This window comes from Beta vulgaris, chromosome 9, assembly GCF_026745355.1.
Source record: "Beta vulgaris subsp. vulgaris cultivar EL10 chromosome 9, EL10.2, whole genome shotgun sequence".
NCBI classification, from domain to species: Eukaryota; Viridiplantae; Streptophyta; class Magnoliopsida; order Caryophyllales; family Amaranthaceae; genus Beta; species Beta vulgaris.
In genome coordinates, this window is record NC_079210.1 from 27179863 (window position 1) to 27193800 (window position 13938).

Sequence of the window (13938 nt, forward strand, 5' to 3'; positions counted from 1 at the left end):
CATCTCCTCTCCCTCACTCTCAATCTTCCATTGCCCAGTCTCGATTCTCTTCTCCGTCGAGCCGCTTCTCACAGTACCTACCGGCGATTTTCGAAAAAGCTTCAAGTTTTAATCAAGGTGATAGAAATAGCGTACGTGGGTTCGAAGATTTGGTGAAACCAATTTTCAGATTTTGTTTGGGGATCGCGTACGAGACAGGTTCGAAGAAGAAATAGCGTACGAGACAGGTTCAATTCGTTTTCAATTTTTAATCTGTTTTGCTTTCATTTTTTCATCTTTAGATCTGATTTTCTATTTTAGTTTTTAAATCTGAAAATTCGTTTTTTCATTTTCAGATCTGAAAAATAAAAAATTTCCTTTTCTTTTTGATAATTTGGATTTTATTTCACTGGGAATAATAAATGAAACCTTACAGAGTACTTCGAATAATCAAAGAATCCATTCGCACACCTAAAAAACGAAAGGCGAGTTGTCTTCGCAAGCAGGCCGTTCGTTTTTAGTTGGAAGGTGAAGTTTTCTATGAACTTCCCAAAATACCTCCCAATTCATCCCAAATACCTGTCAATTTCCTCAAAATTACCTGAAATGCTACTCTGATATGCAACTAATGGTATATCAGGCTTATAAATTAGGAAGATCTCATGAGGCTACTGTCAGAACATTGTTATTTTTATTTTTTATTTGATTTTTTTGTTAACATTTTTGGCATTTAACCTCGTCTAAGGTTTATTTTCAGATCTAGGATTTCTTTTTAACTTTCAATTCTGAAATTTTTATTTTCATTTTCAGATCTGGAATTGGTTCTTCTCGAAGTCTTCTTCCTCAAGCTCATCGGAAAACGTTGGCTGTAATGTTCCTTTATTGTTCTAGGTTTAGTTTTACTATTTTTTACATATTTGCAATGTAATTTGTTTGTATCTATTGTACAATTTGTTTGTATCAATTATAATGGTTTGTAATAATTATTTTACATTATTAATGCAGATTTATGGTTCATTGAGTTTCTGTTTTTTTAAAAAAAAAAACTGAAAGATTTGTGTCGCATGTTGCTTGGTGTGCGACGCAAATCCAATTTTTTTTTAATAAATAATGAGCTATATGCATCGCGTGTTGCTTGGTGTGCGATGCACATTGTTTGGATTGTTGTATCTTGGGGCTGGGGAAGACCAATTTGCGTCGCACTGTATACAAGTGCGACGCAAATAGCTCTCATCTGCGTCGCATGAGAAACGACGCAGATCAACTCTGGGTCATTTGCGTCGAGGCCTTTGCCGTCGGACCAAAGTCCAACGCAAATGGGGGTCCCAGGTCCGACACAAATCGTGGTTTTTCTACTAGTGCACTCCAAGCCATATTTACATAGAAACAATCCATTATTAGCTATATATATACCTAGAAACAATATACATATATGACATATATATATATATATATATATATATATATATATATTGATGATTCAATTATTGTTAACGTAACGTGGTTTTCCTAAAATGGATTGTTTAATAAGATCGCCTCCTATGTTACTATCTTTTAAGATCAACAACCGAAACATCAACGATCTTGATCCTCCACTATCATACATGAGGAAGGATGTTATTGGTATTTGGTATTAACTATGATCTAGTTTGATCCTCCGCTAATATGATAGGTATTAACTATGATCTACTTTGATCCTCCAGTGATATGATTGGTATCAACTGTAATCTACTTTCATAGTTTCATCGTTTACTGATATGATTATGTATCATCTTGATCATAATTATCATTTTCATATTCGATTAATCTTGATCATTGTTATTGCATGAACGATCAAAGTCGAACAATTTTATAATTATGATGCTTTCATTAATGTCAACCTAACAAGATATTAATGACACATAAAAATTATTAAATCAAATGTTTTATTGTTATCTTAAATTTGCTTATCGACTGCCATTGACCCATTCATTTAGTCCAATAAGTATTCTGAATCATTTAAGCATATGTTTTTAGTTTCAAAATGCATTACACTTAAAGACGATTAGCTTAATCATTACCCACTCACATTAACTATCACTAGTGGAAAAATAAGGAAGGGTTGCGCTAAAAAAGGCCCCTTGGGCTGCGGATTTTGACAGCAACCCTTTCCATAGCAGCCCTTCACTTTTTAAGTAGGGATGTGCTTTTCAAACGCAGCCCTTCTACAAGTGAAGGGATGCACTTTTTACCTAAAAACGCAGCCCTTCTACAAGTGAAGGGCTGCGTTTTTAGGTAAAAAGCGCAGCCCTTTTAGACCAAAAAAATTGAAAAAAAATGAAATAATATAGTTTGATAAAACAGCAGCAACAACCAAAGGCGTGTAAATGCAAATCCAGAATTGAAATTAAAATGTAGATTTTGATTGATTATGATGAATATCATACAACCAAAATAATGTAATATACAACTGAAATTAAATAACAGATATAACAAAACAATAATTATTCCAGATATCTTAGTGCTGAAATGAAAAAAAAAACGAATGGCAATAGAAAAAAAAGAACGAAAATAAAAACAGAAGTTAACAAAAATGAACAAAAAATGAAAAAAATAACCCTAAAATTATAGATCTGAAAATGAACTAATCTGAATAAATCTCAACATTAAGGAAAATGAAAAAAAAAAATAACCCTAAAAAAATTAACTAATCTGAAAATGAACAAAAAATGAAAAAAATAAACGAAAATGAAAAAAATAAATGAAAATGAAAAAAAAACCCCCTAAAATTATAGATCTGAAGAGTTGATTTCATTCGAACATATAGCCCCCAACTCTTCCGCCATCTTACAACCTCTTTCTCTCATTACAATTGCGATCCTTGTTGCCGTTTACTGTTGGAAACTTATTGAAATCATTAATTTGAAGTCATTAAATTGGCATGAGCAGAGAAGGAGAAAAAAACCAAATTTATTAAAATCAGTAAATTGGAATGAGTAGAGAAAAAATAAAAATAAAAAAATTAGACCTGGTGTGGATGTTGAATCCTTGAGCTCTCAAATCTAATCCTTTTTAGTGAGTTGTTTGATTATCAACTTGGTCAAATGATACTCCATCGTTTAGTTTCTTCTTTGTTGAATTGATTCTGTGGTTTTTAATTTGATTGATGTAGAACATGAAGACACAGAATTATCTTTTCTGTTACAAAAAAGGGGGAGATGAACAGGATGAAATGAGAATGGTTTTATTCCATCAATATGCTTAATTTGTTGGTGACAAGGCGAATTCTGACTTTCTAGGCCCCGTATACATAACTACTCTATAAGAAGGGTTTGTGTTTCTTCATCATTTAGTTTCTGCTTTGTTGAATTGATTCTGTTTGGTTCACTAGGCCGACGAGATGGGGTGAGAGAGAAGCAAGCGGGTTTTTTTGTGAGGAGATGAAGAAGAGGAGATGAAATTGGAGGAGAGAGAGGGGGTTTCAACTTTCAACAGCGACATAATAGAATTGGAGGGAGTTAAGCGGGCTAGGGCAAATAAATAAAGAATTTAAGGCCCAATAGGGCTTCTATGTGAAGGGCTGCGCTTTTCTATTAAAACGCAGGCCTACTTTAACGAAGGGCTGCGTTTTATTTAAAAGCGCAGCCTTACTGTATAGAAGGGTTGCGTAATGAAGAAAGCGCAGTCCTTCCAGCGCAGCCCTTCCTTTTTTTTCCCCTAATGATAATTTATACACTAATCAATTCATACTAGCTTGCGTTTATACTGATCTATATTTGAAATTCAATACTTTGTTCTATACACTATTCTATACATTAATATATACTCAAATACATCTATCTGCATAGTATACTGATCTATTTTAGCCTAATGATTACCCAACTATACTGATTTTTGTCATATTATACTCAGTATTATATTAGCTTCTGTTTAATCATCATCATCACTAAATTATGATCATTCAACATCGTAAATCATCATCACCTTGATCACCATCAATCAGCAATTCAGCATTAATAGTTATAAGTCAATGTACACATTGAAAAAACTATATACAGAAAACATAACGTTACATAGTAACATTACAAAGTTATGATACATAATTACATTTAGTATCATTAACGTAATTATAATCAACATACAAATGAACAATGACTAGACATTCTATAATGATGAAGAATTTGAAAATGAAATTTTGAATATCAGCCAAATGTACTATCGAACCTTTGATAATACAATTTTACAGTAAACTAAGCAACTTTCAAATGCGCTTTTATAGACAAATATTGACACATCTCTTAAATCTTGATGATATCGCTGGTTCCGACAAGTTCAATTGATATAATAAAAGTCCAACCGAGTTCAACTTTTATGTAACGCGCAAGCTTTTGACCCGAAACATGAAGTAATAAAAAGATTCATATGACATAACGGGTCAAACCATAAGACAAATGTAAATTGAATTGAACTGAACTTGGAATTGAATTAACTGTATGGATTATTGAATCTGAAACCAATAAGTTTAAACTGAATCAATTAAGTTTGGAAAAACGAACTGAACTAAAGTCAACTGGACTGTTTGGTTTGAACCTGAACTGAACTGATTAACTGAATTGACGGCACTAATGTAGATCATGAGGAGTTACAAACGGTTGTACTGTCTCTAATTTAAGGGTAGGAAAAATATTATGGAATGTGGTTCTAAAAGCCAAGTAGTGGACGAAATAACACGTCTAAATCTATAGACACTAGATGCAAACGTCACAAATACTACTACTAGAAGTTCACAACACATTGCCAATTATAGATAATAACCACCCTTATTAACTCCAACAAAATTCATTCACCTTTTAGGGCCTGTTCTCCCCAGCTTATTTTCAGTTCAGTCCAGTTCAGTTCAGCTCCAATAAGTTTAGTTCAGTTCAGCTCCAATAAGTTCAGTTCAGTTCAGTTCAGCTCCGCTCCATTCTTTGATAATCATTTTGTTAAATATTATTATTACGTGGCTATAATTTATTTTACTAATTACTCTTATTATAATTATTATTACTATTATTATTATTATTATTATTATTATTATTATTATTATTATTATTATTATTAATATTATTTAAATATATATCATTACTATTAAGTATTATTATTATTGTTGTTTCTATATATTATTTTGTTTATTATAGCTTTACTCATTATTATTACTATTATTATTAGGAGGAACATGGTTTAGGTCAAACCACAAATAAACCCACTTTTTTTAGCCCATAAACCAATCAAATCGCGTCAAGACGTTTTATGATGTAATTTTCGCGGTCCGACCCAATCATTATTTTTATTACTAAATATTTTTATATTATTAAATCTAATTATTAAAATAGTAATATTAATTTACTTCTTAGTATTATTGTTCTTATATATCATCATCAAGTATTAATATATTAATACAAATAATATAAAATAATTATTATTAATTATCATTATTATCATTAATTATTATTATTATTAATAATTTATGATTATTAATATTATTTATTTATAACTATCATTTAAAAATATCCAAAATACTATTATTATTATTATTCTTCATTATTATTACTTATCATTATAATTATTATTTAATATTCATATTATTATTGTTTAAAATATTATTTATATATTTATTACATTCAATTTATTCAATTTAATTTAATTTAATTCAATTCAATTCAATTCAATTCAATTCAGCTCTAATAAGCTCAGTTCAGTTCAGTTCAGCTCCAATAAGTTCAGTTCAGTTCAGTTCAGTTGTTTTATGCCGAAGAGAACATGCCCTTATTTAAATCTTTCTTTCACTTTTTTTTTTCTTTTCAATATTTTGTGAAGACTCAAAACAATGGAAAGAAAGCTTTAAACATATATAAGTCTCAAAGACTGCCAAGATAATTTCAAGAGTCATATTTTATGAGGAGCTATCACGCAAGAAAAACAAAATACCAACTTAGATATGTCAGTTTATAAGGCTTAAAAAATCCTTACTAGGTTTTGATTACCACTAAAATGAACTCTTTTCATTTTGGGTTTCTCAAAAATGTGCTTTTTGTTTCTTCTTTTGAAATGGTATTTTATTCTAAAGTTTAATCATGAAACAAATTTTATTTCTATTTTAATATCACTTTACATGAAAAGTTATAGCTACACACATTTAATATTTATCCTTACTATTCACATACAAAGTTATAGTCACATTTAATATTTATACTTTTTAATACAAATATTTATCTTTTCAATGCAATTAATACAAATAATTAAAGCAAGTGATAGTTTTCTTAAATATTGTTCAAAACAAGAAACAAGCATTACAACTTCATTGGACATATGAAGTAATCACTAATAAATACTCCGTCTATTTCAAAATATAAGGCATTCACGCTTTACGAAAATTTGTTTTGATCATAAATATCTCTCAATTACGGTAAATAAAAATTATACTGTTGGATTTGTTTTGAAAATTACTATAATAATATTATTTTTTAAAATTTTCTATCAACATAAATTGAGAATAATTAGCGGTCAAAGTTCGACCTTAAACCTCGTGCGTGCCTTATATTGTGAAACAGAGGGAGTAATAATAAGTATTATTGGGAGTTGTAATATCTTAAACTAGTCAAACACCTAAAAGCGTTCCATTTATCTAATGTCATCACCATTCACCATACTGTGGTATCTAACTTCACTTTTTTATTAGAGATATGACTTGGTGAAAAGTCTGCAACTGATAGCCGGCGGCTAAGTGTCGGCGGATACGATCTGCGAACCGCCGGTAAAACTCATCAGTAAAAACTTCACCAAATTGTGTGGATATCATATACTCTGAGGCAACTCGGTCTGTCTGTGCCACAAATCTTGCTCTCTTAAGCACATCCATTTTGTCTCCTTCTGGCATATCCCAATCTAAGGTGAAGGTTTCATGCTTGTGAAGTGAAAATGATCCTTCATTTGATACCAACCTGTTCACTTCTACCATAGTTGCGGGATAAAAGGGGATGTTAAATTCACTCACTTTCTTTTCATCAACCAATCCCTGTACATACATTCATTGTTATCACTTATCAATAGGGGCGTGCATGCATGCAAATACTTTATAATGTGCAATAATTACACTATCTTTTTGTGTTTCTTACCCTTGAACTTTTTTGTTCTTCTTAGAATCTGTTTTATTCAAGTAAAAAAAATATGAGGTTGATGTACCTAGATACATGTACCTTTCATTATTAATTTTCATTTAGGAAAAATTGCATTTTCTAAAAGCCAGTCCAAAATACGCTTTGTGAGAAGCTATTTTCATGTTCGTGAATCTCCTAAACTTGCCAGAATATTACCCAAAAAAGTGTCATGTTTTTGGCCAAGCAATCAAGTCCGTCAGAATTTCTGTATTTGAACCCGGGAATATTAGGCTACATAGCCACATAGGGTTTTCATGTTTAAGACTAATTTAATTTATAAAACAGAATTTTGAGCCTAAACATCATGCCCAAAGCCTAGAATGTTTGCCAAAACAATCATATTCGGCCCGACCCAAAAAAAAATGGGCCAGATAATATATTCCATCCAACCCGGGTTTTTCCAAGCAGCATCGTGCTTGGCCCATTGATTGAACTACTAAGGATCAAGTAGCTTCAGATTGAAAACAAAACGGTAAAACAAGTATCTGAAGCAAAAGGCGGACCTTTTAAAGGGAAGGCCTAGGCCTGGTATTGGAACATTTATAGGGTAATGGGTTTATTATGCTCATATGGTCTTATACTAGTCGAGGAAAAGGTCTAGTATGCAAAAGATTAGATTACACAAAGTTGCAAGTCACGTGGAAAACCAAGGAAAAAACAGAAGATCGGTCACGGGTCGCGACCTGGGCCTCGCAAGTCGCGACGTGTCTTCTGCCTTGGAACGTGAAAAGATGATTTGACGGTTTTCAACCGTTGTGATGTGTACGTTATCCGTTTAATGGCTATTAGGATCCTTAAATCAATATATTAATGGTCCTTAATCAGTGATTAAAGGGGGGCCGGAGAGGGGGTTATGAAAGTAACCACTCTAATCTATGAAGGGTATATTTCCTATATAACCTTTGTGATTCCTATGAGGAGAGGGTTAGAAGAAAATCAGAATTTTCAATACTCTCCAAATTTCTTGCTTTGCTTAAGAGAAACTTTGCAAACTTCTATTGAGTGATCTTCACAAACTCTAAACACAAGAAAGTTATTGTTGATTCACTTAGAAGATCATCTAAGTGGATTGTTCTCTCAATTGTATCTCATTAGTTGTTTCGTGGTAACCCAGTGATCCTAGAGGGGTGAAATTAAACTAATAGAAAAACATAGTTTCCGTGCCTTGAAGTGGGATATCCGGTTCTCTCATTGATCACACCTAACACCTGGGCTGTGTAAGATTTTGGGAAACAAATGTAATTACAGTTTGCTATTTTATTGAAGCCCAATGAAAGAAACCCAAAATATTATGGTCATAGCAACTAGCAAGTTGGTTTTACCCGTGAAAACCTGGAAATGAAAGAGGAAACTGGGGACAGTGGGGACTGGGGACTAGGGACCCACATATTGGGAAAGACTGCCATATGATGTTGATGACTTTTATTTTGGTAATCAATGTGTTATTGATGATATGCTGACCAGTTTTTTTTTCTAAAAGGGATTTGTTTCATATTTTATTAATTGCTCTTGTTTGTTTTATTTTTATCCTAATTTTTTCTTATACTTGTTTTACTTCATGATATTTAAAGTTTTAAAATTTTAATTTTCCTATTTCGTCTTTTTGCAAATATTTAAAAATTTAATAAATCTCATATATTTATAAAGAAAATTTTAATTTGTGTTGTTCATTTTAGGACGGTGTCATCGTATCTATAATTTATACATTGTCGTATTGACTTTTCGGATCCTTAACCGTACTCGGTACTCATATCTATGGTCATATATATCACTGTCAAATCGTTTTTTTCCCCATGATAACAAAAGTTTAAAATTTTGCCACATCAAGTAGCCTAGTTGGTTTGCTTTTTTTGAAGAGTTTAGGTTGTAAATGGAACTTCATGAATCTACTTTTTCACTTAGCCAAAAAAAAAAGCAAGCAGCATATCCTTGAGCACTATGTTCATGAGTTTCATAACCCACATATGTTGGGGTGGATACGTTTCTGAACTAACCATCATGTTAACGACCATCCTACCTCCTCGAACAATCTCTTGTGCGCGGCATTCCAAAAATGATATGAAGTCTTTTGCAAACTGCTCATGATATGCTCTAACCAATTCTGGAGAGCTACTATCTGTTAAGTAAAGGCATCCCTTTGTTAATGATTCCCCGCTTTCGTTTGATAGTGCATTAGGTACCTATTCACAGCATAACCCATGCTTTCAATTGATGCTTTCTCCGTTGCAAACATTAATTTCGAAGCAACGGTTAGCTTGATTTTCCATTATGATTATAACACCAAATGTAAAAGGGAGTATTTCTTTCCACCAAAAATAGTAGTACTTTGACCATGCATGGAATGTATAAAAATACGATAATCTTGTTAGATTTGCCTCAATAAATTTTTAGAGATTGAGCTTTTCGGACATATATTAATATAGATTTCTTGATAATGAAATATGAGTGCATCAAAGAAAAACGAAACGAATGAAGTAATATATATAGATGAGCATAGAATAATGGACCTTATAGAAATGAGAAAACCTTTACCTTACTTAACCAATGTGCACTATTAGCACAATGTACAAAATGAAGAAAATTATCAGGGAAAATTCTCTTTCGATATGATCCTGGTGTCATAGAAATGAATAGTGGCCCTACATCACCATCCCTTTCCTTCTCAAGATCTTTCATGAATTTAGGAAGGGACCTTGATACTGTGCTGAAGTCATTGAAATAAAGATCATTCAAGAAAATTTGGATTTGCGGAATATCTTTTCTATTCCTCGCTCTGAATGTTTGGTAGGTAGATTTCACCAACTCCGGCATTAGCTTAAGTGTGTTAGGGCCAGTTGCACACCCAAGTTCTGCTACCATTACACATTTGGGTGTCATGTTGGAGTATAATTCTTCTAAAGCATCCTTGATCACCGGAAACGCCTTGATTATGGAGTTTGTCTACCATAAAAAAAATGCATGCAAAACTCATTTTGGTTTACTGATTAGGTCACAAATTCGTATCAACATACATTTCAATTACTAGCTCTCAAATGTTTTACATACTCTACATGAACAATAATGTTTTGATATCGATGTGAAATATAGATAACCAATTTTTGGAAAGAAATAAGTACATTTTAGTGGTGATGATATGACTTTGTGGTAAATAAGTAAGGAACAAAATTAAAAGTCGGAACAATAGTCTAACATGTAAAGTTCTTCTCAAAACAATAAGAATGAAATGAGAAATTAGGGCACAAATTCAAGCAAAATCGTGTTAGAACTTTCTCTTCTGATGTGCGCCTACCATTCTAGCATTGAGCTTTTTATTTAGAAGGTCATTGTTTTTTCCTTATTGGAAACTATAAACAAGAAGCAAGATGATATAACAAAAGATTCGATTTATTATTTATTTCCAATAATCACATCTCTATATTACAAGTGGTAGAAGATGTGATTTGGAACTATAAATAAAGCAATCTTACGCTTCATAAAACATCGAGGTCGTAAAAACATAAGGGCCTAACCCAGTAATTATAGAATGAAAATTTGCCAAAAACAAATCCTCTTAAAAGTTAATTTTGCAAAAAAAATCTTTAAAGTATTTTTTTCAAAAGAACATAAAGCTATTTTTTTTATGCAAGATGAAACCTATTCGCATTTTCTGATGTGGTTTTTTAGAGGCCATATGAGTGCTATTGCGGTTAATAAAAATAGGAATTAAAAGAAGATAAAAGGATCACCCTTGTATATCTCAAAAACCACTCGGAAAAATGAAAATAGATTTTATCTTGCAAGTTTGTGATTTTTTCTCCATGCTTTAAAATTTTATTTTTTTTTTCCAAATTTGATGATGCTAACCTGTATGAGTGAGTTTTGAGCATAGCTCAACTTCTCTAACCCTTCATGCGATTTTGTTGCATATCCATTCTAATTTAATAGGAGAAAATATTTGGAATCTGGAGAGCAATATTGGGTATGTAATGATTATATGAAGAGATGGCAGAGACAAAGGTTGCTTTTCGTGGTCTGGGGTGTGGATTGTGAATTGCTATCATGCATCTTTATAGTTATTGTGTATAGGGAGGAGTTGATACGAAGTTGCAATTTGAAAGGGTAAAAGGATCCACTCAATCAAAAGTTTAAGCGGATAGTTGAAGCTCTAAGAATAAATTTATATTCTATCACGCCTCCGTGTGGATGTAGCTAGCAAAGATTCGAACCCGTGACCTTTTTGTCACGCTGGCTCTTGATACCATGTCAAAGGATCAACATAACCAAAAACTTAAGCTGATGATTGAGGTCACAAGAATAGATTTATACTCTATCAGAAAGTACAATTTTTTTTTACAGGGGTTACAGTTACCAAGTACTTCATCTTTTTTCAACTAGCGTTTTTTGCACGTTATGCGTGCGTGTCCTGTTAATTTTTTTCATTTTCTCAATTAGTTATTAATCAGTGTTACAAAAATTTTGATTTGAAAATATATTTATAATTATTATTAATTTTTAACTATATTTTTCTTAAAATAATGCTTCATTGGTTATTTTATTCATTTGTTCATCATTATTCAAATATACTATCGAGAGAAAGAAAGATGCAGTAGAAGAAAGTTTGTGCTCAAATAAAGTGGAAAAATTTATGTATCAGATTCAATCGTTGGAAAAAGTTTGATTTGCATAATAGAGATTACTGAAGAATGATCAACATTTAGGTTTTGAATATTATCAGTGTAATTATTAATATGAAATTCAAATTTTTATTTTTCTTCTAATTATGTCAATCAAGTTATATTGTCATTTTAATTTTTGTTAATAGTGTTTTTCACACATAGGTAAGAAGAGGAAATCATTCTCCTTAATTTTAGATTTGATTGAAATTTCAAATTCAATTTCGTTATTAACTTGTTCAATATATATGGCAAGTAGGAGGAACAAAATTTTTTTTTTTTTTTTTGGCAAATAATAGTTGTATTTAATACCAAAAAAAACATGTGCATCAACAGCATTGCACATGAAACAGAGAGTCAAAGCATACACCAGGAGATTTATAGCATCAGCTTACTCCTGTCACTATCCATACACCTCGAAGCCACTGTAAAAACAATGTCCCTAAAGACTACTTTTACATCTTTACAATGACCAGTGAAAATTTGACTATTTCTCTGCCTCTAGATAGCATATACACACTCAGTAAACAGCATAACAAGTACCTTCCCCTTTTTCTTCCTAGCCTGATTACTCATGCTTGAGATCACCTCCTGATGATTCATCCCTACATTTGCAATATTCATTAATCTGCACATTTGGCTCCAGAGACCAGTAGCATAAGTACATGAGAAGAATAAGTGTTGTGCTGATTCATCTTCATTTTTGCATAGGCTACACCTAGGATCACAATTAACCCCCCACTTCCTTACTCTATCCACTGTAGGAAGTCTTTGATGCAGCATCATCCACAAGATGAATTTGCTTCTCGGAGTGGCCTGATTATTACAAATGAGCCTCTTCCAGCTCACTCTTGCAGCAGGGTCATTAAGCTTTCTGTAAGCTTTGTTTACAGAAAATTTTTCCCCAGTACTCACATCACTCCAATCAACTCCAGCATTCAAGATCTCTCTAGACTTTATAATCTTCCTTAGAACCCATGACACCTGGTTACTAAGGTTGACTGTATAGATAGTCTGCCTTTTAATATAATAGGAGTGAATCCACTTCACCCACATCTTATCCCTTTTAAATTCTATTGCCCACAACAGCTTGAGCATAGCAGCCTTATTCCAATTAACCATGTTGATGACATTTCATCCTCCTCCACTCTTTGGAAGCTGAATGGTAGCCCAAGCAACAGGAACTTTGTTGGACTCTTCAGTTTTACCAGTCCAAAGAAATCTCCTACAGACCTTCTCTACAGCATGAATGATTGTCTTTGAGAGAGGGAATATATGAGCCCAGTAGTTTTGCATACTACTGAGTATACTCTTTATCAATTGAAGCCTCCCTGCATAAGATAACAAATTAGCCATCCAAGTTTGAGCCCTACTAGTGATCCTCTCCACCAAAGGCTTACATTGAGCTGTTGTAATATATATATATATAACAATCTAATTCATTAACAATCTAATTCATTAAGGATATATTAGACTTTTTAAGAGGTGGGGCACCATCTTCCTCCCCCTTCACTTATATAATAGAGATTACGCAATATTTGCATAGTAAGTCTTATTCATCTATCAACTTTACTCCATATTTATAAAAAAAAAAATATAGCCAAGTATGATTTTATTTGATTCGTTTTCATGTATATTTTTATAACATTAATGTTTTTATAATTTTTACTTATATAATTAAAGATTTTAAAGAACAAAGTAGTGCAGTGTTTACCATGTAAGCAAAAAAAATTGTATATATTTCGATACGGAGGTAATATAGATTATGACTCCTAAATTAATATTTTTTTTTTATCTGTTTCCATTGCCGCTTGCTTTTTTCTATCATCATGTATATTCCTGGAGCCTCAACCATCAGCTCAACCTTAGAGTTGCATATAAGACATAAATACACTACTTAAAATGGAAATAAATTGTGAATTTATGAAATTTTTTTGCATCAACCTTTGTAATAAATGATCAATAAATGCAACTTATTTCCATTTTTAGCTTCTTATATACAGCCCTTAGGGCTGTATATAGCCTTTCTTGTGTGCCACATGGCACTCTCCTCTAAGGCTCTGATGCAAATGTTTTACTTTCAAGTAAAACCCTCAATTTAAAAAATAAAGTTGTACAAGGTATCGAAC

At 32.0% G+C, this 13938-nt stretch overlaps 1 protein-coding gene across 1 annotated transcript; it reads right to left on the minus strand.

Moving 5' to 3' along the window:
• Positions 1 to 6664: 6664 nt before the first annotated feature.
• On the minus strand, positions 6665 to 10016 carry LOC104903438 (probable jasmonic acid carboxyl methyltransferase 2). The gene is made up of 3 exons (XM_057392218.1): positions 9690 to 10016; positions 9152 to 9337; positions 6665 to 7015 (listed from the first exon to the last, which is right to left on the minus strand). Exons 1-3 carry the CDS (start codon positions 10014 to 10016, stop codon positions 6665 to 6667), a joined length of 864 nt encoding a protein of 287 aa, XP_057248201.1.
• Between the last annotated feature and the right edge of the window lie 3922 nt (positions 10017 to 13938).

Coding starts and splice junctions, on each gene's coding strand:
- LOC104903438 (XM_057392218.1), bottom strand. CDS start 10,016: ATGGTAGCAGAACTTGGGTGTGCAACTGGCCCTAACACACTTAAGCTA. Junction 9,338..9,689: donor GTGCACATTGGTTAAGTAAG/GTAAAGGTTTTC, acceptor TGCTGTGAATAG/GTACCTAATGCACTATCAAA. Junction 7,016..9,151: donor GGATGGTCGTTAACATGATG/GTTAGTTCAGAA, acceptor ATGTATGTACAG/GGATTGGTTGATGAAAAGAA.